The sequence below is a fragment of the Myodes glareolus genome, chromosome 15 (genome assembly GCF_982192425.1).
Source record: "Myodes glareolus chromosome 15, mMyoGla1.1, whole genome shotgun sequence".
Lineage (NCBI taxonomy): Eukaryota > Metazoa > Chordata > Mammalia > Rodentia > Cricetidae > Myodes > Myodes glareolus.
Window position 1 is genome coordinate 36,395,675 of NC_142040.1, and position 26,723 is coordinate 36,422,397.

The 26,723-nt window shown below is 40.8% G+C and overlaps 1 protein-coding gene across 6 annotated transcripts in view; it reads left to right on the plus strand.

The window, feature by feature from the left end:
• Pde4d (phosphodiesterase 4D) overlaps positions 1 to 26,723 on the plus strand; it is a 1,387,978-nt gene that overhangs the window by 853,406 nt on the left and 507,849 nt on the right. The window contains exon 1 of one of the 6 annotated variants that reach the window (XM_048442993.3): positions 18,085 to 19,348. The exons of the other annotated variants lie outside the window; for them this stretch is intronic. Coding sequence (XP_048298950.1) covers positions 19,209 to 19,348 — 140 coding nt within the window. The 5' untranslated portion in view covers positions 18,085 to 19,208. Of the gene's footprint in view, positions 1 to 18,084; positions 19,349 to 26,723 lie in introns of those variants that run through there. 6 annotated transcript variants of the gene reach the window in all.

A 26,723-nucleotide genomic window follows, 5' to 3' on the forward strand; every position in this document is an offset into this window, starting at 1 on the left:
ACTGAGATGTTGATCACAGTGCCTGGCACTTCCTGGTTACAAGGCTCATGGTAATTATTTCTCCATTCCAATGTCCCCCTCTGCCCCTTCCAGCCATTGTTTCTCGCGCCCAGGACAGCACTGGTTTCCGGGCACACGTTGTATAAACTGAGGTTTGGAATCCAATCTCATCCCACCCTTTTTCTCTCTGGGCCTGGGGGCGACTTCTCTAGATTCTGTGAATTTACTCTCTACTAAGTGAGAGGTGTTAAAACTGGCCCTGCCTGCATCAAGGGAAATACGCTGTAAAAACGGGAGTGCAGCAAACCTTCCCCAGAAGGGAAGCTTCCAAGAAATGTGAGCTTGCATTCAGTTTTCTCCCCTCTTTTCTACTGCCTGATTGCCTGTTCCTAAAGGCTGGTGGAAGGAAGTTAATTAGTTCCTCGTGCTAATTATTCATTGAGTGTCCTCAATTAATATGGTGTATTCTTTTGAGAAACTTAGCTCAGCTTCTATTAGCGGAGATATACAAATCAGGAGCTTACATAGGCTGATTTAAGACTCGCACTGAGACAAGGACTTTCTCTAAGCGCATGGCTCTAAAAATACTACCTCACTCTTACTTTGTGTGGGTGAGGGAAAAGTATAGGGGGTGTAGTTACAATCGTATATAGTATTACTCTCCTTATACAAGAAGATGCTTTTCTTGCTTTTTGCTCTGGAATCTTAGTTACTTGACCAGAGCAGACATGTCACTAATAGATGTCTCACCGTGTCATCTCGAGCCAAACAATGTGACAAAAGAGGACAAATTCTATCACCATTTCTGGGAAAAGTGGCCACAGAAAGTCTTAACTGATCATATGAGGGGTATGGACTTTGTATTTAAGATGCTGTCTTTCTTCTCTCTCTGTTTCATATCAGAAATCTGATTCTTGGTGAAGAACAGGCTCTAAGATTTGTACCAGTCGGACTAGAAACCTTTAGTGGAAGATATTTCTAGACAAATCAGCTTTGCTTTCCTGATAATGACTGCCTTACTTATATTTTTACATTTTTTGAATATTGAAAAGAATTAGCAGCAAAGTAAATCATTGATGAGCCTGGTTTGGGGGTGGGGAGGGTGAAGCATGAAATAAGAGACAAAACTGGGTGTGTGAAGTAGTTCAGTTTTCTTTAAGTATTAAGACTTGAGGAATAACAATCTTATTAAAATACATGCAATATTTTCAAGGACTGAAAAACTGAGAAGAAAAATAAACTATTGTCAAAAACCATTCCCAAATTATAAATAGATAGCATGAACTTTTGATTGCCAACTATAAAATTATTTTGAGTTCTGAAAAAAAGTAAATTACCCTTGCATTTTATAAGTATTGCCTTTGTTTACAATAACAATATTTTGACTATATGCCAACCAATGGGCACTTTTAAGTGTCCTTCCATCCCATTATATACCTGGATTCTGGAAGTCCCTGAGAAGTAGGTGAAAGGTCTTATGCATCTTCTTCAAATTCAAGAGTGAGCAGAGAATCAGATGCGCGAGTTTTAGACTTACAGACAATGCTAGCATGAATACATATATGCTGCATAACTATTTGTGTTTGAGAGATTGTTTTTGCAAATGAGAATATTTTAGTCAAAGGATATGTGTGTGTTTTCTGCCTCTACATTGTATGTCAGAAATGCCATGCTCATTGCATGATCCTCTGAACTGCACGGGTCTGCCTGTCCCCCACCCCCTCAACATCATTGAATACTACATCATCCCCCCTCCCCACCCCCTGCAAACAATGATGGTCCTTATGCCCCATCGTGGTTTTACCTCTTCAGTTTCTGCAGAGCTCCCATCTCTAGCTAGCCACTTCACCTTCTCCTTCCGTGGTGCCTATTTGCATCCGTTTCTCACATTTCTTTCAGGTTCTTGGTTTCATGTGCATTAGTCCACCAGGCCCCTTTAAGGCGAGCAATAAAAATATCACCCTATGGCTGACTTTCCAGCTGCCCCTGCCAACTCACCTTGCCTCAGTAGTTGGCAGGGCTTTCACTATTCAGCCTCCTCAGATTTCTACACCGCCTTTTTCCTTCTCCTCAGCTTTAGCATTCCCACCGCTGCAGTCAGCAGACTGGACAGAAAACATTTGATGAACTCAAGGCAAACAAATGAGACAAATTTTTTTATACGCTAATTAAAGTTGTCCGGTCAAATCCCAGACAAATCCAAGCCACATAAAAGATTTTGTTTTCTAGAGAAAAATAAACCTTGGTCAGGGAAGGTTAAGAAATCAGCACAAAATAAGCAAAGTCACTATGAGACCCCAATGACATTAAAATTTTAAAATTCTGAGCTCTTCTCACCAAACGTCTTTCTCCCGAAATTCTGTGAGCCTCAAGCCCAAGTGAATTCATTTATATTTGGAGGTCGAATTGGGGTTTAGAGGATGTTGGGGACTGAGCGGGGGAGACTTTTGGTGAACGTGGTACAGCTGTCCCAGGACTGAATGGGGAGGAAAGGAAGGCAAATCTCTGAAGAATAGAAGGGATGGGACTGCCGGAACACACTGGGGCACGTCAGTGTACGCGGCAACTGAATGCATCTGTGTGCCGGAAGTGACAAGTCATCACAAGCAGATCACAATGACTTGAGCTGCGGAGGAGTTAAGATTAGTGATCCCCTGTTACAGACTGTCATCCAGACAGTGAGGAAAGGCGCTGTATTTCCCCCGTGCAGCCCCCAGCCCCACTCCACTTGTCTTCAAGGGAAGAACATTCCTTACACCTTGGCTGGTACTTCCAACACCAAAGAGCGCAGCAAGATTGCTAGACATGCCTTCTTAGAGTATAAAAAATGGTTCCGCTAGCTTAGACCAGTAGTTCTCAATGAAACTGGTCTCTGTACATTAACTCATTATTCTGTTGTTCTTATGAAAGTGCTGTTCTGCAAACATATTGTCACAGACTAGTCACCCCCTATTACTGTGAAAGTGATTTAGAATAATCACACCCACATCATACCTGGAACAGCAAATGAGGTCTCTCCACTTGGTCTTCTAAACAGACAGCATTGAGTGTGATTTGGTTTGCATAGGATGTTTAACACACACATGCTGTCTTCCGATGTGTCTAAGATGGAAAATGGTCTTTGGTATGAGCATCATCAGAAGAGCAACATAGTGGGAACCTCTTGGGTCCCCCTACAACCTCCAGTGAGAGTCGACCCACTGAGAATGATGGAGTCAGCAGACACACACAGTTTCAGTTTGTTTTTATTTACAAATGTTGTCTCCGGTGTCACTGTAACTGTTGTTGTTCCATGATAGCATTTGCAGTTCTGAAAACTGACTTGAATATTTGCTGCCAAAGGTGCTTTCTGTGTGTGTGCTATTTTGAAAGAAAAAGATTGAGACAACCTAAGTGTCCCTCTCCTGTATAATTTCCTTGAGTGTATTACAGTGAGATTTCAAGGAAGCTGGGACAGACAGCATGCATTCCGCAGGAAGTTTGGGACTCCCAAGATAATAGATTAAAACAGATAAATAAGGAAGCTGTCCTAAAGTTTCATGGCATAAGGTCCAAGGGGCTCAATCTAAAAAAAATTGCCTGGGTGTACCGTGTTCCAGGTTCATTCAGTCTGTTTTTTCATTAATGCTTATGGGTTACCTTGTCAAATCCAAGCTCCAGAAGACAGACAGGAATTCAGAGAGCTATCTTTGAGCCATTTTCTTTGTATCCTTCCCCGGAAGAACATCTGGGGAAGGCATTTGGTTTCCAATAGCAGGGGTTTGTGGGACAAGATCACTAGAAATGCAAGGGCTGGGTGGGAGTCTGATTAAGCAGTAGCAGTTGGAACCAGAGACCAAGTCTGAGTCATAGGAGTTACAGCCATGGGCCCCAGCAGGGATGGTGCTGCTGAATCCACAAAAGTACCAGCCACACTTTCAACATCTGCCAGGTCCTCAGTGTGAGACACTGTCTCATGATGTTGCTAACTGAAGGGAAAATTAAAAAAAAATGAAAAACAAAACAAACAAACAAAAAACCCTCCAACCCCTTTATCTCCATCTTTTCCCACTTTCCAAACCCAAAGCTATCAGAGCCAAACTTGTCTGGGCAGAATGGGGACCCTGGAAATAGGAAGGGACACCCTATGCTCCCCCACTGCAAATAACCAGTATGTGAGGTCCCAGCCACAGGGAGACATGATGTAGAGCTTGGGGCTAGCATTTGGAATGAGCATTCTGATTGCTCAACACAAACCTCTTTGCTGTAAGTGTAAAAATGTGAGTCTGTTCCCTAACAGTGCTCAGAAACAAATCACAAAATGTTCTCCATAAGGAAACCTCAAAGAACAGCAAGAGGCTAAGGAAACTGTGCCAATACATGTCCCATGCGCTCCTTTCCAACAAAGATGCTAGTGCCCATGCCCAGTTGCGAATATTTTGAAGTGTCTCGATACCGTATTGCATCTCTGCTTGCATGTTTTCCCTGCCTATCTCCTGCTAGTATTCAGGAGGACAATGATTTATACACTGCAATCAGTATTCTTCTGATCTTTCCCATGCCTGTGTCCCAGTGGAGCCATCCCAGAATAAATGTGCGTCAAGGCGTGGGAAGCACAGCTTCCCACATAGGAACATAGGAGGGGATGGGAAGCCCTTCTCTTCCACCTGACTGGGACTTTCCTTTGTCTTCTCATCCTTTCTGCCTTCTCACTCCTTCCGAGGAACTTTAGGAATCTCTCTTCTTACTGTACCTATAGTCTATAAAGAGGAGCCGTAGGTACTGGGGCCATACAGCTGCCACACCTGTCTCCTACTAAAGAAAACCTACCTACCCACCCACACATGTTGACTGTCTCATCTCAAGTGACCCGTGCCTTTAATCTGTCAGTAATTACGACAGACCAGGCAGAAAGCGAGTGGATACTTTCATTAACTTCATCCCTGCTTCTGAATAAATTCCACTCTTAAAAATGAGGTCAAGATGTCAGCTCTCAATGAAGCTTGCTGAGAATTCTAGTATTAAGATCCTAGGCTCATCAGGTTCCTTCCCGCATTGTGAATGGTTTGCCTACTCTCTGCTGGCTCACCCATCTCAAAGATAACGGTCAGGGAGAAAACAGAAATTCTAAAGCTGTACCACCTTCCTGGGGAACTCTGCCACTTTATGTCGTGAGCAACTTGAAAGATCTATGAACCATGGAATTGAGAATGGGAAAAACCATATCACAGTCAACGTATCTTTCCCCCTTACGCCTTGACTCTCACGGGGATATATTCGATAGCAGAGCAAAGGTGATTTCATTTCAAGTTAGCGCTGCCTGGTCTCATCGCTTGGACATTTATCATTTACATCGAGCCTGTTTCTATCTAAGTAACTTGTATAGTTCCCAGGGAATTGCTAGAGGTGGAATATGCTAGGACTGTAGAGAGGTGGGACAGCTGGTGTTGTCGTAGTAGCAACAATATTTAAATGGTAGAGAAGGTGTAAAATATAATGTGAGGGAGAACTATCTGTCTAAGGCATGCATGGAGGATTTTAAAATTACCTTTGAACTAATTTTACACTCAAATGCCAATGATGTTTTAGTTAATTAGATCATAATGCCTTTAAAACTATTAATTTTTCTAATACAGGTTGTTTTAACAGAGTTAATGTCTTTAAGGATTTTAATGATAATTTTAAAATACATATGATTATCATTTTTACTCCCTGAAGAGAAAATTTGTCTTTTTAGTACTGAATTTCCATACTCTATAACACACACATACAAACACACACACACACACACACACACACACACACACACACACACACACAAAACAGTATTTACCCTTTCTCATGAGCTCTGTCTTTCTTCTTAGCTCCCAAATCTGTTTTTCTAAAACAATTTGCCATCCAGTGAAGAAGACAGTTAGGGGGTTGTGAAAATCCCAGTGCTAATATCGTGACTGGAACTGTGGTAGATGTCAATCAGAACAAAAGCAAAACGGTGCCAGCTGGAACATCTGGATTTGGGTGCAAATGTAGCTACATTGATCCTTCCAGTACGTTCTGTACAGATTCAAGCCTCTGTTCCTTTATCGTGGCTATTCACTATCACAACAGATCATTCATTTTAAATTGACATATTTGAAGGAAAGAAATTTATAGATAGGTAACATTTTTAAATGATGATTTAGCAAGATTTTGATTGCAAGTAAAGGTAGTAATTGACTCAGACCAGCTCCAAACACACACATACACACACACCCAATAAACATGAAACCCCCATGCACAGTGGTTACATAGAAATGTACAGAAACAAGTGGACCTTGCTAGATTTAAGAAATTCTGGGATCAAGTCTCTTCTCTCTTTGGGACCATATGGCGAGCAATCCCATTTGTCCCTGTATTTCTACTCTCTGCTCTCTCCTCTAATTGCCACCCACATCTTGGTCATCAGCTTGTACTAAATTCTAAATGGCATCTTCCTTTTGCAGATCCTAATGAGTGAGTTCTCACCCACCTGTACTAGTTAGAGTCTCAGTGTTAAATAGGACCCACCATGTTCTAATAAAAAAATATAAATATTGGAGTCCTTGTTGAACATGATGGGGCATGCCTTTAATACCAGCATTTAATGGGTGGAGGCAGGAAATTCTGTACATTCAAGACCAACCTCGTCTACATAGTGATTTATAGGACAGCGAAGACTACATGGAGAGATACCTACATTAGATTTTCTATTGCTATGATGAAACACCATGACCAAAACCAAGTTTGGGAGCAAAGAGTTTATTTGGCTTACACTTCTATATCACTCTTTATCATCAAAGAAAGTCAGAACGGGAATTCACACACGGCAGTAACATAGAGGCAGAAGGTGGTGCAGAGGCCATGGAGGGGAGCTGCTTATTTTTTTAATTGTTTTTATTGAGCTATATATTTTTCTCCTCTCCCTGTCCTTCCCTCTCCCCTCCCCTTCAACCCTCTGCCATGGTCCCCATGCTCCTAATTTACTCAGGAGATCCTGTCCTTTTCTATTCCCCATATAGATTAGATCCATGTATGTTTCTCTTAGGGTATTCATTGTTGTCTAGGTTCTCTGGGATCGTGAATTGTAGGCTAGCTTTTCTTTGCTTTTCGTCTAAAAGCCACTTATGAGTGAGTACATATGATAATTATCTTTCTTGGTCTGGGCACATCACTCAATATGTTTTCTAGATCCATCCATTTGCCTGCAAATTTCAAGATGTCATTATTTTTTCTACTGTGTAGTACTTCATTGTGTAAATATAGCACATTTTCCTTATCCATTTTTTAGTTGAGTGGCATTTAGGTTGTTTCCAGGTTCTGGCTATGACAAAAAATACTGCTCACCTTCCTAGACCTGGAGGGAGGGGGAGGAACTTGAACTTCCCACAGGGCAGGAAACCCTGACTGCTCTTAGGACTGGAGAGGGAGGAGGAGAGGGAGCGAGGGGAGTGGGAGGGTATTGGGAGGAGGGGAGGAAGTGGAAATTTTTATAAATTAATAATAATAATAATAATAATAATAAAGAATATAGTTGAGTACAGGTCCTTGTGGTACCACTGATCATCCTTTGGGTATATACCCAAAAGTGGTATTGCTGGGTCTTGAGGTAGGTTGTTTCCAAATTTTATGAAAAATCACCATACTGATATCCATTTAGTTTGATGTTAGTTGCTAGCTTGCTGAATATTGCTTTTATTATGCCTATGTATGATCCTTGTATGCCTGCTCTCTCCAAGACCTTTGTCATGAAGGGATGTTGTATTTTGTCGAAGGCTTTTCCAGTATCTAATGAGATGATCATGTGTGGTTTTTTCCAGTTTGTTTATAAGGTGGATTACATTGGCAGATTTTCATATATTGAACCATCCCCACATCTCTGGGATGAAGCCGACATGGTGGATGATTTTTCTGATGTGTTCTTGGATTTGGTTTGCCAGTATTTTATTAAGTATTTTTGTATCAATGTTTATGAGTGTCATTGGTCTATAATTCTCTTTCCTAGTAACATCTTTGTGTGGTTTGGGTATCAGGGTAATTGTAGCCTCATAAAAGAATTTGGCAATATGTCTTCTGTTTCTATTATGTGGAACAATTTGAGGAGTATTGGTATCAGTTCTTCTTTGAAAATCTTGTAGAATTCTGCACTGAAACCATCTGGTCCTGGGCTTCTTTTGGTTGGGAGACATTTCATGATTGTTTCTATTTCTTTAGCAGTTATAGGTCTATTTACTTTTAAGTCTGCTTTCTTATGGAACCCAGGACCGCCAGTCCAGGCATGGTCCCACCTGCAATCAATCACTAATTAAGAAAATGCCCTACACATGTATCTTATGGAGGATTTTTTTCCAATTAAGATTCCCTCCTTTCTTTTTTATCGCTAAGTAGTACTCCATTGAGTAAATGTACCACATTCTCCTTATCCCTTCTTAGGTTAAGGGGCATTTAGGTTGTTTCTACATTCTGGCTATTACAAATAATGCACTATGAACATAGCTGAACAAATGTCCTTGGAGTATGATTGAGAATCCTTTGGGTATATGCCCAAGAGTGGTATTGCTGGGTCCTAAGGTAGGTTGATTCTCAATTTTCTGAGAAACCACCATACTGATTTCCAAAGTGATTGTACAAGTTTGCATTCTCACCAGCAATGGCAGAGTGTTCCACTTACTCCACATCCTCTCCAGCATAAGCTGTCATTGGTTTTTTTGATCTTAGCTATTCTAACTGCTGTAAGATGGTATCTCAAAGTCCTTTTGATTTGTATTTCCCTGATGGCGAAGGATGTTGAACATTTCCTTGTGTGTCTGTCAGTCATTTGAGATTCTTCTGTTAAGAATTCTCTGTTTAATTTAGTATCTCATTTTTAATTGGATTATTTGGAATCTTGATGTCTAATTTCTTAAGTTCTTTTGGAGATCAGTTCTCTGTTTGATGTTGGGTTGGTGAAGATCTTTTCCCATTCAGTAGGTTGCCTTTTTGTCTTATTAACTGTGTCCTTTGCTTTACAGAAGGTTCTCAGTTTCAGCAGGTCCCATTTATTTATTGTTGCTCTCAGTGTCTGTGCTACTGGTGCTATATTTAGAAAGTGGTCTCTTGTTGCCATTCATTAGAGGCTACTTCCCACTTTCTCTTCTATCAGGTTCAGTGTGCTCAGATTCATATTGAGGTCTTTAATCTATTTGGACTTGAGTTTTGTTCATGGGCATAGATATGGATCTATTTACATTCTTCTACCGGTTGACCTTCAGCTATGTCCGCACCATTTGTTGAAGATGCTTTCTTTTTTCCATAGTAAAAGTTTAGCTTATTTTTTTGGTCAAAAATCAGGTGCATGTGTGTGTACATGTGTGTGTATGTGCATATGGATGAATGTTTGTGTATGCATGAGAAATCATTGTGCATATGTGTTTACATGCATGAGAGTGTGTGTTTTAGTGTATGTGTGTGCTCATATGTGTGTGTGTGTTGAAAGGGCTGAATTTTTATTGCATCTGATGAGGCACGTTGAATGCAGCCTCTTCCAACTTCCCATCAAAGTGACTACGAAAGTGTAAGCCTGTGAAAAATATTTAATTTAAAAATCACTGAAAATCGTGACCGGCAGTGTTTCATTGTGAGGTTATTAGAAAGACACTAAATCAGATTGGAAACACAAATAGGAGACAATCCATCCCATTCTGTTCTATAAGGCGGTAAAAGCCAGGGTGCTATCCATCATAGACTTGCATGGTTCCATTAAATCCTATTTCACTTATTGGAAAGAAAGTTCTGTAGTAAGAAGTAATTGCATGGAGATATTGTCAAAATGTGGATTAAACACTCATTTTTGTCCCCTGCAAGAGCAGTAAGTACTCTTAATCACTGAGTCGTCACTTCAGCCCTGACTGCAGGACTTTTTAAGGGACAAAACTCATGACAGGAGAAGTGCCGAGAGGTGTTAAAATACCAAGGAGTGAAAATACCCCTAGCTATATCTAATCAGTTAGGGTGGGTGAGATAAGACAATCAGACAATCTCTTGGTACTCCTGCCGACATCACTTTTCTTGTTCTGACCCACTCTGTTATGTTGTAGCGCGAGTGTGTATCTACAACACTATGTTGTACTGTGTGGAGAGTGTCTGTCTACAACACTGTATTCTACTGTGTGGAGGGTGTGTGTCTACAGCGCTGTGATGTGCTGTGTGTACGGTGTGCATCTACAACACGGTGCTGTGTGTGAGGTGTGCATCTACAGCGATGGCTGTCTGGCAGAAGTGATGCTGCACACACTGAAATCTGTATTTAGACATACTCACCCTTCTGAGCTGGAATGTGTTATTATGAGAATGTTTAATCAGTTGCATTCAACTATTGAGCTTTTAGTTTTAAAGTTCCCCCAACTTTTCAGAGAGTTTACCTCACCAATATTAGGAACTCAAATGTGATTGTATAATTTGAACTTACAAACAAGAATTGATTCCTGTTTTTAATTAACATTAAATATAGTGTCTCTTGATTTCTATTTTTTAACTATAAAATAATACATGGATGTATTATTTTTGTCTTTTTGAATTTCACACATTTATGCAATGAAATATGATTATATCCAAACCATATTTTCCCTCTTTAATTCCTCACAATACTTTCTCTTCCTAGCTTCATTTTCTCTTTCTCTTCCTTCTCCTCCTTCCTTTTGGTAACCCACTAAGTCCCATTTTTGCTGCCTCTGTGTGCATGGGTATATGGCTACTCACTGGAACTTAGGAAATTCACCAATGGCCTCTAAAGTTTTTAAGATTAAAAGAATTCTCTCAGAAGCTGTCTCATCCAACAGTTCCTCTGTAAGGGGTGGGACTTAAAACTCTTCTTTTATCTCTAACTTGATCTTGTGTAGGGGTGAGGCATTGATAAAGATGATCTATTTAAGGCTGAGAACCTGGTCTTTTGTTTTCAACACTTTTGATTAGTTACTGGACTCTGAATCGCAAAGAGAAGCTTTCTTGAGCAAGGTTGTGAAAAACCCAAGTTTCTGGGCATAACCACATATAGAAGATAACTTGACCATATTGCTATTAATTGTAATAATCCTGGAAGGTTCTCCCCAAGAGGCTGTGACCACCCTGGACACAGACTTTTGACCCAGGGTTACTGTGCCGGGTAGAATAAGTCCACAGAGTAGGTCTTAGTCAGAAAGCAGCTATCTCGTTATAGCCTAAAAGAGGTGGGTTTTGTTCAGTAGGTCAGTAAGATGTCATCTCTAGGGCCCAGTGCTGAGGAAGACAGTTAATATCTTTTCTTCACCAGCAGTCTGCATGGCACCGTCGGGCACCTGAAAGCTAGTCAGCAGGGCAGAAGTGGCCCAGTCAGTATGAGATTGATTTCTCCCCAACTTGCAGGCAAAACATGTGGTATCTTCTTCACAGATAGAGTCTTGTGGTGACAGCCAAGGGCATGGAAACAGCTTTTCTAAATAGTAAATCAATAAATAGAGAATAAAATATTTATATTTTATATTGTATATAAATAAAAATCTTTTTAAAATGCCCTTTGCTTCTATTCCTTGTACCAGAGAAAGTGTGTTCATAATCTAGTGTTTCTTCTTCATATTATTTCCTCTGCATTGGTACAAACGTATACGTTAGCACACATACAAATTTGTAGTTTCATACGGAAGATGTTATTCTGAAATGCTGAGGTATTTTTTCACGTAACATTATTTCAGATATTTTTCTAAGGAATTTGTTCAGAAAGTCTGCAGAACGAGTACAGTTTGAAACTGTCTTTATTGCACGACAGATACTTTATGGTTTGAATTTCTGAATCATTGTCTTAGAATATTTCTGGAATATTGATCTGTGAAATATGATGCAAAGCTTCTAAAGCTTTTAAGATTAAAATGAAATATAATTTCACATCAGGAGAAGATTTCTTATGGTAATTCCCTTGAGGTTTGCTGTTATTGCTTTCTGTTTTTCCATTTGGATAAAAGTAAAATGTAGCTTTCCTGAAGAATCTATATTATATTAAAATAAGCACATTGAAATGCACATGAATAACACAGAAAAATACTCTTTATATTACAATGTGGTTTATAATTCCTTTCATTATTTATAATAAAATACTATAAGCTGTTTGTATGTACACATATATTGTACATACATACACATATATGCATGTCTAACAAAATTGTGTTTTAAAGAATTTAGTGAGTTGGTGAAAGGCACACAAAATATGGACAAGAAAAATCTGAAATTAGGGCTGACATCCTCAAACCCCAAGACAAAATACAAATTCTAATTTTAATTCTCAAATGTGTTATGGATTTTTCCCATATTCTATATTTGAAAATAAATATTAAGTGTCTTTTCTAGATTCCAGTGTTTGTAGTCTACCTCTTTTACTACTACAGATATTTCTGATGGAATTTAGTGGATGTTCTAGATGTTCTGATCATGGGGTTCATTGCATTTGATGATCGTCCATTTCTGCTGTAAATGCCTTTTTTTCATTATTTCAGAGATGAGGTTTCAACTTTGACTCCATGATCCCCAAAGACTTACTTTTAATAAATTAAATCACAAACAGGTTACCAAAGCACCTGTTAGTTATTAAGGAATCAAGATAGAGAGGCTTCATCCAGTCACTGATGGGATACACGTTAGGTGGAGCTCAGGAAATTCTGCAGATGAGGGAGAGAAAAGATTGTAGGGGCCAGAGGGTCAAGGACACCACAAGAAAACTCACAGAATCAACTAACTTGAACTCATAGGGGCTCACAGAGACTGAACCGATAACCAGGGAGCCTACATGGATTCAACTTAGGCACTCTGTATGTGTATATGTCACAGTGGTGTAGCTTGGTCCTCTTGCAAGACTTCTAACAACAGGAACAAAGCCTGTCTCAGACACTTCTACTGGCTTTTGGGACCCTACTCCTATACTTGGTTACCTTGCTCAGCCTTGATGGAGAAGTGCTTAGTATTACAGCAGTTTGATGAGCCCTGTTTTGCTGATACTCATGGGAGACCTACCTTTTCCTAAATAGAAAGGGAGAGAGAGTGGAATTGGGAGAGAGGGTAAAATAGGGTGGGGCTAGGACTAGGAGAATAGGAGGGAGGGGAAACTGTGGCAGGGATGTAAAAATAAATAAACAAATTAATTAATTAATTTAAAGAGATGGGTCTCAGGTGGATTTTTAAAAATTTTCAATTGGTACTGTGTTCTCAGTTCAAAGAATATACAGAAATTGAATATAGCCACGATGTGCTGAAGCATCACACAGTTCCCTGATGCTTAGCAGTTGAAACCCTGGCTTCACAGAGTGCTTCTCCTGTTTCAGTATGGATGTGCCGAACAGCACGCCTTCAGCCTTTGCTAGCGGCTGTCAGAAGGAGAATTTCATCACTATTAATACGGTCATTGGGTAACATTTAGTGAGTGCCAATGATGGTTTTCATGTCATAAACACACCAAAACATTGAAATAAGAAAATTGTATCTTACTGGAAAATCAGTATTTATATTAGAAGAAAAACATTAAAACATATGTAACACTTAATAAATACTCTTTGTACCCAAAAGTAGCTTATTACTAGTTTATTTCAGTAAATAAAATAGTATGTAAGACTGTAAGTTTATACACACACATATGTAGTGTAGATATATACACATACATTTTACATACACAGATTTTACTTATGTGAGTACAGGCACCACACACACACACACACACACACACAGAGAGAGAGAGAGAGAGAGAGAGAGAGAGAGCTGTATATATAAAACCAAATGGTATCTCAAAGAGATTTAGAATACAAAACATAAGCAGTCAGAACCTAAAACTAAGGAATAACATCTTGAGACACCAAGACAAAATGTAAATTCTACTTTTTGTCTTCAAATTTGCTGTGATCTGTTAAGACATCCAAATGGATCTTGTTTTGATTTACTTCAATATAACATACTTTATTATTAGTATATAGTATATGTATTATTAGTATATAGATACCATGTGCTACAATATATAAATATATTTTATATGTTAATATATTACATATAATAAATTTACATAAACCAAAGGGCCAAGATACTGTCTTTTAATGACAGAAGAACAAAGGTTAACAAGCCCCTTGAGAGATGGCAGACTCCCTAACACAACTGTACAGATGGTTACAAATTCATACAAAATTAATGAAGGATTTTGTTTTAGGTACTTGTCATTTCATGTCTAAACACAGGGGTATTTTCATCTTGTTTCATCCAAGGTAACACTGATATTAGCTTATTAATTATTCCAGCATATGTTAGTGACACTAAGATTTCTGTTGCTATTTAAAATGAAAAGTTTCTCTGAAAGTGAAACTCACCGGGTAAAAATCAATGAGTTAATTCACCTCGCCTCCCGTTTCTGATAAAGTACAAATGACTAAGGATTAAGGAAACACCCGAGTTCAGTGACCAGGGTGTGGCTTTACTGTTCTTTGATTATATTAGCACGATGGTATAACTTAGCCTTATTACCTGAAAGGCATGGTGAAAATTGGAGGAATTTGAAGAGAATGGAGACTTCAAACATAGAGTAATAGTACGAGATTCTGAAGAAGGTGTTGGCTCTCTATGCCTCTTTGTGAAGAGCAAACTTTGAGAGGAAGGAGCAAAAAGAGACCCCCTGTCTCCACTTTGGCTCGTGAGTGGGCGAAGGCAACTTTACAAAATGTCACGGTCCCGAGAGTTTAGACTAAAAAACTGTCACCCTTTTGGAGTTAGCCTCCTTCTTACAAAAAGAATTTTATTAGCACGGAAGTGGCAATGTTGGGTAGTTAATTCTTGCTTTGAGCAATGATGTATATAGGTGTGAATGTTTGTGTTGGTGTATGCACGTGTGTGTGCTCTCAGGGCAGGTCACCAGTGTCCTGCTCCATCCCTTGAGTCAGCTTTTCACGGGACCTGGAGCTATTGCCTCTGATCCTCCATAAAACTAGTAACTAGGTACTCATATAACCGTATCCAGCTTTTCTGTGTTGGTTCTCAGGACCCCAATGTTTGCTGAGCATTTGTCTTACCCGCAAGCCACCTCCCCAGCCCTAAATAGCTTTTAAATGAAAGTGTTGACCAAGGCATTTTCATTTGCCCTATGTTTTAGCTCTCACTTGAATAGTAAATTAACCATGTTTTTGCTTGCATATCTCGTTCAAGGGTAGTTAATGCTGGTCTGGTCTCCAAAGATCAACTACTCCTACGCTTTGTGCAGGACTGAAATTTTAAAGGCCACAAAACATAACCAGTCTTGCTTCTGGTTGAACCGAGGCTACGGCACAGCCACAGGGACCTCAAGGTGACTAGTGGCTAGAGAGTGGAGAGGCTTTATTGATGGGTAGCAGCCATTAGGCTGAGAAGAGCAAGGAAGCCTGTAATGGCTCACCTGCAATTAGAAGTTGCGGAAAGTAACAGCTGTCTTCAAACATAACAAAACAGAGAGGTTGTACCTTAGTCCCTCAACGCTCTTCACCTTGTAGAACTGCTTTCTAAGTTGACAGACTGCTGCTGCTGGTTTCTGAAAGTCGCGCATCTATTAAGTATGGTCTCGTACGCTATCATTTTGTAACTTAGTGGCCACGCCTCTGAAAACTCTGATTCCAGTTCAGAATCAAAAACCGCTCTGATAGACGACACAAACCTGTTCTCTCATATTTGCTCTGAGTCTGCAAAACTGAGCAACTTAAGGTTATTCGTTACATTGTCATCTTAGCTCCCTGAACTATGAGATAAATTATATTTTTCTTTGTTCTGCTTCAAGAGTTTTTAGTGCTTAATATAGTTTCTCAGTTGTTACTATCTAGCTCTTGCTACTTTATTTGATACGGTTACACATAGAAAAGTAAATAAAGTTCACCTAAAAAACATTAAACTGAAGGGTAAGTATGGAATAACTCAGTGGCAGAATGTATGTCTAACATTTGTGAGGCCTCAATTTCAAGGGCCCACACTGGAATATTGATTGAAATATCTTCACAAAGTATACTTTAACTTAAAAATCTCTTTTAATGACCAAATGATTGAGTCGCCTTGTGTTTTCACTCTATAAAGTATTTTGCCTTTGTCACTCCTAGCCAGTATCAGACGTTAAACTGTATTCTTTCGGGGAGAGATGGGAGGATTTTGGCCTATGAATAGAATGGAAATCATATGTACTCAAACAAAACATGTCAAATGAAAAATGCTTATTAGAGGGGAAACTATAGTACTACATTCTTTTCTATCTATGCTACTTTCTAAGAAGGGCTTCTTGTGGACACGGCATAGGAAGTAGGTGCAGGTTTGGGGACAGTTAATACCTGTCCCACCATCCCTACCATAGAAGAAAAAGGACAGATACCATGGCCTGAAAGGACTCCAGGGCTTCTTCTCCCTGAAAGAGTGATGATGGACAGATGCTGGCCCTTAGAGTTCATTCCAAAAGGGGTAAAACACTTAATTTTGTGGAGATAGAATAACACAGGCAAAAATCTTAGAAAGCATTAAGCTGGTGCCAGTCCGTTCTCCTTCCTGCAGTGGAGAAACAAGTTGAGAGCTGTGTGCTCAGCCTTCTTGCTTCAGGTACGTTAGTCTTCCTGTGATCCCTTTAACATCTAAGTGCCTCTACACTTCATCTACACCACAGGGTTAGTCACTATTGGATGGGTTAAATGAGATTATGATGTGTGTAAAACTCTCAGAAGACAGTTAGGACATTACTAGTACACCTAGATCTTAAATAATGATGCTGTGATATACAAGTGTGAATTACTGTGTGATTCCTGATTCCAAGCATTCCTAGCTTCTTCAGAACAATTCAAGCTGAAGGGGTCTGGGAAGGATCACATAGGACCTTAGGAGAGAGATTCAGTCCCTTCATAACAAAGGTGCTGCAAGAACATTGCCTATGCCCCAGGAAGTGCCAGAGACTTTCCTCAAGTTCCTTTGTGCTACAGGGCTCCATCTTTCTGCATGCAAAGTTCAAATTGCTTTAAAGGAAGCACTCAGATCTTCCTCCTCCCGGGAATGAATTCTTGCCCTAGAAACATCAATTGATCAAATCACAGCAGTTCTCAAACTATTTTTTTTTTTACACTTGCTTTAGAATTTATGGGAAGTGAATTCCCCTCTCTCCAAGTAATGTTTTCTGCAAGGACAAGAACTCACTGGGGAAACCAACTGAAGATAAGTAGCGTGATCTATTAAGTGTTGCCAGTACCCCATTTAATATTAAACAACTGCATAATGGCCTTCTTAAATACCCAAGCTAAAAGTGACGCATTAATGCTGTGTATACCACCCCCGAGAAGCCCATTCTCTGACTGACAGCCGACAAGCACCATTCAAGTGCCAAGCTACTATTCCAAGAGTTTACTATTTTATTCTGGCTCCAAAATGGCATCAACAGTGATGGGGTGCTTTCAGGGGATTGTTGAACAGAATTCTTTTGCAACAAAGGGGGCAGGCTCCAGGAAATGAAAAAGGGAGCTCTCCTCTGAGGTACACACCCACTAATCAAACAAGAAGCTTTATGACATGCGCAAATGCAGTTGAAGTCTAACTGATTTCTGCAGAACTGACTTCCCCAGGATTTCTTGTCTAAAATCATAGTGTGGAAATCTGTAGTTAGCTGGTTACAAATCATCTAGTAAGTAAGGCTTCTCCACCCCCATATTTTTGTTCAAAAAAAAAAACCAAAAAGCAAACGAAAAACTCTATTATTTGCACATTCTCTCTGGACTTCTATTGTTTCCTTTCTTTTCATTGAATACGCTGAAGAACTAAACAAACCCACAGAAAAACCTTCCCCCACAATAATATCTGTTTGTTCAGCGTGTCATTTCCCTATGAGGTTATTTACAGGTTTCTTTAGCTTTTCCTGCCTGGTAATTACTTACTGAAAGAAATCTGCTCCTTCGGGGCAAGCTCTTCCCTTTAACCCGTTTCCCTCACTGTCCCTGGGAGGCTAGCAAAGAGCGCGCCAGTCTGCAGTGTCCGGGAACCCACCTAGAGGGCCCCCTTGACGCCAGCACATCCCCTGTCAAGCAGCAGTCTGCAGCTGAGCAAGCGGGCTGCTGCAGAGTTAATGTACAGTACCACGGAGCCTGCAAGTGTCCTGAGCTGCTCAGGGCTGAGGCGGCGCAGCCCCCGCGCAGACAAGGCGGCTGCGAGGATTCCAAAGGTTCTGCCGGAAATTCGGTGTGGGGGGACTCCAGCTGGAGCCTGTTGCCACTCTGTGTTTTAAAAGCATGCAAGGTCTGTATAGCTTGGGCATGAGAATCTTGCGGATGTCAGAGCATCAGAGTAAATGACATCTATCCGGGAGCTGAACTGGGGGTAAGGAGAACAGAGAGAAAGGAAAGCCGACCGAGTAAGAAATTCTTAGACAACGTCTGCCTTGCAGCTGTGAAATTCATTTTCTCGCCAAGACAATATATTAAAAGGTCACACATGCTTTTGATAAGAAATTAGAGGGGATTCTACAGTGAGACAATCGATAGCTTAGTCATTTTACTTTAAAGAGAGCAGACAGCCTTATTGTGGGGTTAGGCGACAGATGAATTTCATCACGACAGCGCCTTCTGAAGTCATGATGGGAGCCGGCACTAACCCTGTCCTGCAAAGCAGAAATTGCTCATTGCCTTCTTACTTGAGCATTCAAAACCAGCGATTCTGAGACCTGGAGAAGAAGTTGGCTTGCGCTCTACGTGGCTTCTAGTCCCTCTGCCCAGGTCTTTGTTGGACAAGTCTCAGACTCAGACGGTAGCATTGCGTTAAAGTGACCACACATGAATATGTGCCTAAGAAAGAAGAAAAAGCAGTATTCCTCCCTAAAGGACAGCATGGCCAAGCAGCGTGAAGTTTTCCATTTCCCTCCTAACACTTCTTTAACAAGGATAACAAGAAACTGTCTTTTGACTCCTTTTTGTCCACATTCCATAGTCCTTTCTGCGAGGATGCATTAATTCATGTTCGAGGCAGTTGGATTTCAGCAGGACAATATTTGCCATCATTTAGGATTAGCAATTGGACTGGTTATTTTAGTGTGTTGACTAGTGGAAGCTACATGGATGGACTCCTACCTGCAGTGCTCTGTGATGGTTCTTTCTTTCAATCCTGGAAGGGCTTTTCTGTTTTTTGCTATTTGTGTTTTTTTGGGGGGTTCGATTTTGGGGGAGAGAGAATTCATTACTTGTTGCCATAATTGTCCATGATCGATGCTCAAGCCAGAGGGTTGGGACTCATCTGTGAAAATCAGTACATGTAACATAGGAGACAAGGAAAATATTCATGACGTCCACTCTGCCAACATGATGCACGTGAACACCTTCCCCTTTAGAAGGCATTCCTGGATATGGTGAGTAATCAATACCCCTTCAGTCTGAATGCTCAGAATTCTAAAAGCCCAGGACAAGAAGCAGAGGAAGGTTTGTCCTGAGCAAGAATATGGGGGGGGGGGGGGAGAACTAACCTAAGTGTAAAACCAAGAAGACTGAGAAGTAATGATTATGCAATTAAAATTTTCTTGTTCATAAAAAACATCCCAAATAAGAAAATCATAAAGGTATTCACAATAATTAATATTTCATAGTCCAAAAAAGTAGAAAATGACAACCAACCTAGTATGTAACAGAAATGGGAGGATTGGAAATTTACTTCATCTGTCTTTTTTATTTGAAATTGGCCCCAAGAAAGGATATACAAGGATTTCTGACATCTCATATCAATTGGCCTGCATTCCACAGAAGGCTGGAGGAAACTTTTAATGCTGACTCAATATTTCTCAAACACATCATAACATCTGACTTGCTCACCTTTAAGAATGCTTTAGCTGTTCAAGGATAGCACTTCTGGGCTGAACCAATAGAATTCTGATACAATTCTCACACATGAAGTGCTCTGACTCCTAGAAAGCTTGCTTAGTTCTTGAGTGTTTGGTTAGGGATTATGGTTCAATTCAATGATCCAATGTGTTGAGGTCTCCAGACAGGCCCATCCTGTTCCATTTCTGGTTGGTGTCTGTGCCTGCGTGTGTAGGAGCTAATTGCTGAGGCCGTGACAAGGACAAAGGTGCTTATTTTGAAAGTTGCTCGTCTTCAGTGTACCTAATAGGAGGGCGTGGATTCAATTTCTCACAGCAGAAACTTGATGATGTATGCATGAGAAAAGCACATTGTGAAGATTTAGTCTTACAACATGCATGCATTATGCTACTGTATTGGGCCTGATGTTTCAAAGCATGTTCCCCATGTAAGCATTTTTGACGGGACTCAAGATAAGTAATAGGTACACAAACACAGATGTCTGAGGGGTCCATCACTGCTTTTGTGGCCCATCAGAGTCTCCTAGTTTAAGACACCAGCAAAATCACCTAGTGAGGTGTTCCGGAGGTTCCGATTCCCAGCTTTGAACACAGGGTGGGAGACCTCCTCTGTCACCCTTGGCAGGACCCTGTTTTGCTACAACTCCAGAGTTACCCAGAACCACTGCTGAGGCGGGTCTCCTTCTCCCAGAGCCTCCATCCCCAAGCTCTGGGATGTCTGTGAGAGAGTCTGGATGGCCTGTCTGCAGGCCTCAGTGGCCCACTTCAGCTGCATTGCCAGAGTTCCAGACTCAGGAGGGCTTTGGTGCCAGTGCCTTGCTTCCCCTGTTGGTGAGGATCAGACATCAGCCTAAGGATCTAGTTGTTCTTACAGAAAGCATCACATCAGTAGCTCTTAATCCTGAGATCAAAAGGGCTAAAAGTAGTCCTGGTACATAGTAGGCATCTGTCCATCCTTCTTCTGGTTTTACATCTTTCTTCATGGCTAATGCCATGCCTCGGGAGCTTTGTTTTAAACAAAGCAAAGGCAATTTTCCTTTAAAGGGAAAATTACCATTCTCTTTTATATAAAGTTTGCCCTTCTACAAAGCAACAGTTTCTAATCTAGCTAAGTCCTATTGTTTGAGTCCATTTGTTTACCTTGCAATACTTGGACGCCTGTACCCTTTGGAAGCCTAGTAACATAGTCACCTTTTATTTTCATTAACCTCCCCTCGACTTTTGACTGGAAGAAAACGAGCTGCTCAACTCTGTTGTTTTGGGGGGGGGATGCAAATTTGCTTATTCATGCTTCTGTCGTTCTGTAATACATGTGTTCCAAAGATGTATAGAGAAGTTGAGAGTCCTGAATGGTTTCTTTTGTGCCTGGAGCGAGGTAACCCTTCATCCATTTCAGTGCCTGCTGTGCCAATGTGTTATTGTTGTGAAAAAAAACTGAGCCAGGGTGGATACCGGTGCTCTGTGTGGCTGTTTTCCCCTGGGCTCCTTAGAAGTATTCGCTATTGAGACATTGAACTCAAAGGAGGAAGGTAGTGGTTTTTTCCAGGTGACCCACTTAGCGGTGTGCTTGACTCTTAACTTGCCCGGTTGTTGTTTTCCTTATAGACAACCCCACCTCAGTGCTGCAGTAAGCCAGTCTTACTGTCTGACAGGAAACCTTCTTTCCCTTTGCCCCACAGTTAGAGCCCCTCTTGGATCAGTGTCATGCTCTTCAGTGCTCTTGTTAATGAATCAAAAGGTACAAAAGGACTGCCTTTCTTCATCTTCACACGCTCCTCTGTCTCTTTGTGGAGGGACGGATCAGAAGGTGGCAACAGACCAATGTCATTTGAAAGGAGACAATGTGCTCTGATTTCAGGAACCCTAGCTCAGGTCCTTGAAGGCAATAAGTCCTTTGGATAGGCCAGGTAGACACACACACACACACACACACACACACACACACACACACACACACACACACAGCCTAGCCTCTTTCTTGTTTGCCTTATGAGAAGCCAGGAAGAGAGAAAAATTAATAATTGCAGGTCTGGAGAAGTTTCGGAAGTTTCTCAGGGTCCCTATCCAAACAGAAATTCTCATCTTCTCTCCTTAGCCTGGTACGTGGATGGTTGTGCAATCCAATGACGAGTTCACTGTTTCTCAGTTACAAAGTTAAAGTTAATAAGTGGACTGAGTACCTGGCTTAATAGAACACTACCCGCCCCTTGGTGGCGGTAGCAAAGGGGCAGAAGGGTATGAAAAATGTGTCCTCCTTGTTTGAAGCTACATTTGAAGTGTTTGCTGGAGGATTTTATTGCAAAGGCGTCTTTTCCATTACACATTTTAGCCTTTTTACTGCCAAGCCAAACAAAGATAAGGATTGGCCCAACTGAATAAACAAGCAGTCTATACCTCTAGTGTTTTATTCCGCCAAGTTGGGAGAGTAGAATGGTAGCCTGGCAATGCAGGAATGGGGCTTCCATGGTCGAAGAAGGAAAATACAAGTCAGCTTTCTAGGAATTTAAATTCCATCCAGTAGCAATTAAGAGGACTCCTAAGAAGCCTCGCGATGCTGTGATGTTGGATTACAGGAAGGGATCTCGCAAGGATGGCACAACATGGTGGCGCTAACATAGGCCTGTAGTTTTTGCACACATATATCACATAATTTGTATAGAATGATTTGGAAAAAGATATTAAAATGCTACAAACCGGTGCAAGATGCACCAAGTTGAATGCAATCGAGAAGGGTAGTTTCAAACTTTGGGAAGGCCTGCTGTTTGGATTCCTCTGTAACCCTTTTTGAATGGGCTCAGCTGACCCAGAGAATGGGGCTGATAGAAGTCAAAGAACTTTGCTGAAGAAGGAAGGTTTGGGACTAGTAATTATGGGTGCTGATTAATTATTTACTCATTTGGTGCTTAGGGCTTCATTTTCTTAGGACCAGATGTCTAAAATGCTTCTTAACGAACTTCAGCAGTGACGTTGACAGCTCTCTTTGATCAAAAGGTGAAATGGGGATGATTATAGCCCCTTAAATCAATATTGAGGCTGTTTCTCCTTTAAGACTCCTGCATCCCTTTATTGTACAGTCTGCTTCCAAGGATAAGCTCTCAAGAACTGAAGTCTAGTAGACACAGTTGGGGTATTTCTCTATAAAGCAAGGATTTGACTCATGAGCCAATTCACTTTGTTTTGTTTTGATTGATCCATACCCTCTATAGAGTCAGGCAATGTATAGATAAGCTTACAATAGTGTTATCTGCATATGGTCAAAACTATGCAAGTATGTATTTTAAAGAATTCACCCAATGAATGAACATTTGGGGCAAGACAAGATGACTTGTTGTTTAAAGAAGGGGAATTCTTCCTCTCCGGCCACTTTTCAGTTGAAGCTCCAGAAAGAAGTGTCAGCTAGAAAAAAATTTTTGCAGAGTTCATGGTTTTGACAGTAAAAGATTACAATATATGCAGTGAAGGACAGGCTGAATCGAGTCTTCTACAGAATTATGCTATTCTGCTCAGTTTGGTAAGCAAAACCCATCAAGGGCCTGCAGAGTTTCTCTGGCCATTGTGTCAGTTGACCTTGTCTCAGAGCTTTCTTGTCCTCCTTGGGGCAGTTCTTCCCCAAACACCAGACTCGAAACTCAGTGCTAGATCCTGGGAGGACCAAAAAGTTGACATGGAAACACTTGACTAATGAGATCAGGCTGAGAATCACGGAGACTCCTCTTGTTCATCCATCATTAGGGCACAGTTGTAAGTTCGGGCAATTGTAAGGCAGACGGTTAAGCTTAGATAAAGGTGGTTTTTAATTAGATGATCTTCTGACCTTATTAAATATACTTTCTCCCTCTCTTGGCTTTCCATTTTAATGTCCTTTATTGCCCCTCACTGTATCCTTCTTGAATTCTAAGCAGTACCTTAGAGCTTATAAGTGAAAATAAAATGTATTAGGAACATCGTGATCGAGAAGGAAATTTACAACTGGAAACCCTAGTGCGTGCCCACAACGTATGGAATGGAACTCTAGCGCTTTAGTCTTTTATGGCTGCTAAACTGATTTAAATCCTGACTGTGAGTTAAGTGGGGCCAAGCTGGGAAGGTCTTAGGGAATCTTTACAAAAGAAAGAAAGGAAAAAGAAAAGCATATTAGCCAAATATTTGGGCTGTCTCTCGTCCGTTAAATTCTTCACTACCCACTCCACTCTTCTAGTTCTGGTGCTGTTGAGTTGCTTCTTCTAATGCTGATGTCTTTCAGCTAAACAGAATTTAGTCAACTCTGGAGACAAACAAATGTATTTCAGAATTCTTAAGTGAAAGAATAAGCAAAGGAAAAGAAACAGCCCCTTTCTCGTTGTTCATAGAGTCAAAGTTCCCTTTTATTTTTTTAATCCTTGACTCACATTTATCTTTCTTTGACCTATCACACAAAATGTAACTCTGTCTACCTTCCTCATTCCAATCTTTTAGGCAATGACTTCAAAAATGTCTCTAAGCCATAAATTAACTGAGGTCTGATGATCACTTGGTGGGCTGTTAGATTGTGTTTCCTATTAATTGAGAATCATCAGCCTATATACATGGCCAAGACAACATGGTTAGGGATACTATCATATAAAAATTGTGTAGTGTATTACATAGATATATACCTACACACACACATATATATACATACACATATACATATATATATATATATATATATACTTATGTATATATAGGGTTTGAAGGATGGATAACCAGGATTATACATACATGTTATTGGCTGTGTAGAGCACATTAACTCCCAAGTTTCTAATTGTAACCTAAGCTGTGTTACTGTTGTCTGTGACCTTGTGAACACTCTCAGAGCTCTTACACCACTAGTTAAAATGAATGCACCATCTAGTAATCGTTTGTGTTAGAGACCATGGAAGACAGTCTCATAGAATGAACATGAGTGATAATTTATTAAAAGGGTATGCATGCGAAAAGCATGTGGGTGATTTTTTAAAGAATATCGGTAACAAATATAACTAGTTTATATAGCATGGTACAACCACACTGGCTGAGCTTGCCTGCGCATGCCCTGTGATATCATAGGAGCAACATCATTCAGTAACAACAGTGACGTTAGTTTGCAGTTGTATGTATGGTCTATGTTATGGTGTGTTCGGGGGTGCACGCTCCTGTGTGCACACGTGGAGACTATCTCATGTCTTTCCAATAACTCTCCACTTTATGTTTTTGAGATATGGCCTGTACCTGAACCTATAACTTACTGTTTTGGCAAGGATGGCTGACAAGGAAGGCTGCAAGATCTGTCTGTCTTCCCAGCTTCCAACCAGTACTGGAGTTATAGATATGTGCTACCATGCCAAGCTTTTATAAGGGTACTGGGAATTCTGAACTCTGCTCCTTATATGTGTACAGAAAATACTTGACCCACTGAGGCATCTCACTAGCCATCAGTGGCTTTCTGATTTCACCTTCTTGACCCATTCTTTACATAATGGAATGCTCCGAGGCTCAGGGACTTCCTCAGGATGCCATTCCACCGGCATAATGAAGCTGGCCCACCCCAGGTCTAGCCTAATTTCAAATCCCAATCTCTCTTTAATCCACCGCACTGTGTCCATGGCCCTTCTAGAAAACAGATTAACAGTATACCAGGGAAAATTGGCAGATTGTCTTCTATTAGTTAGCCTGTTGGGTCAGTGTGCCCGACACCTGTGAACGTGAGTGCCCTTTCCTTGCGGAAGCATTTGTGGATCTTAGTACTATGACCTCTACTTCCTCTACGTCAGCAGCTTTCTCTGTTTTCTCAGAATGAGTAATGCTTGCAAGGAATTTGCCATGAGCTGCACTTCTGAGCCATTCTGGCCCAAAGGGTCCTTTGCAAATTAGTAGAAGGTGCTTCTCCAGGCAAATGTATTAGGAGCGTTGCCACACTCAGTTTGGTCAAGGAGAAACACAAACTGCAGTGAGTGCTGAATTGGCAGGACGCTGGGGCAAAGTGGAAAGAACTCTATGCTCTGGACTCACGTGTCGTGAGCAGAGGAGGGCCTGCGCCATTGACCGTCTTCACAGGGGTGCTGCTTGGCCATGTCTACGCTAGCCCCGGCTCTCCGTTATTAGCTCTACTTGGTGACAGTCAGATGTAATATCTCTGACAGCATCTTGCTGATCATATAAATCTGGGCGTTTGCTGCCAACATTGCTGCTTTTCAACGTGATCAACTAACTCTGGAATTTTAAATTTCTTAATGTCCTTAGGAAGAGAGTATGAGCACTGTCTGCAATGACATCATACCTGCTTCTGGATAAGGTCATTCTCAGTGGATCATATTGGAATAGGTGGAACACAGTAAGTGTTCTAAGCATGAAGTATTCCCAAATAAATACCTCAAGAGTCCTTCCTTGGATATATTCAAATCCACAAAAAAAACATAACTACAGTACAATAGGGAACAGATAACTAAGAGATATACAAGGCTTTGTAAGATACAAAGGAAGACTTGACTTAACAGTATTAACCCGAGTACCTTAAAGAAGTGTAGAAATGGTAAAAATCTATGCTGATTGGTATGAGGATTGCTGGCTACTGCAACAATTTTCAGAGTGGTTTGAGGGACTGTCTCAGGGAAAGCTTTATTTTAGGGGTCTCAAAACCAGAAAACTTAGGCAAAATGACTTCTTTCACAGTTTTGAGCAGAAAGGATAGGAGTGGAGACAGAAGGCGGGACGGGGAGAGTAGAATGGAGGGAAAGCCGGTTACTAGTATCCAGAATCCCAAGGAACCGGCTTTCCCTCACTTACTGAAGGAAGAATCCAGTGGAGAACACACCGATCTAAGAGAGAAGGAGGGTCAGGAGAAGAGGTATAGATAATATCACAACTATATTGATGCGAGTCTTGAGATCCTGGGAGAATTTGTTTGTGTTAC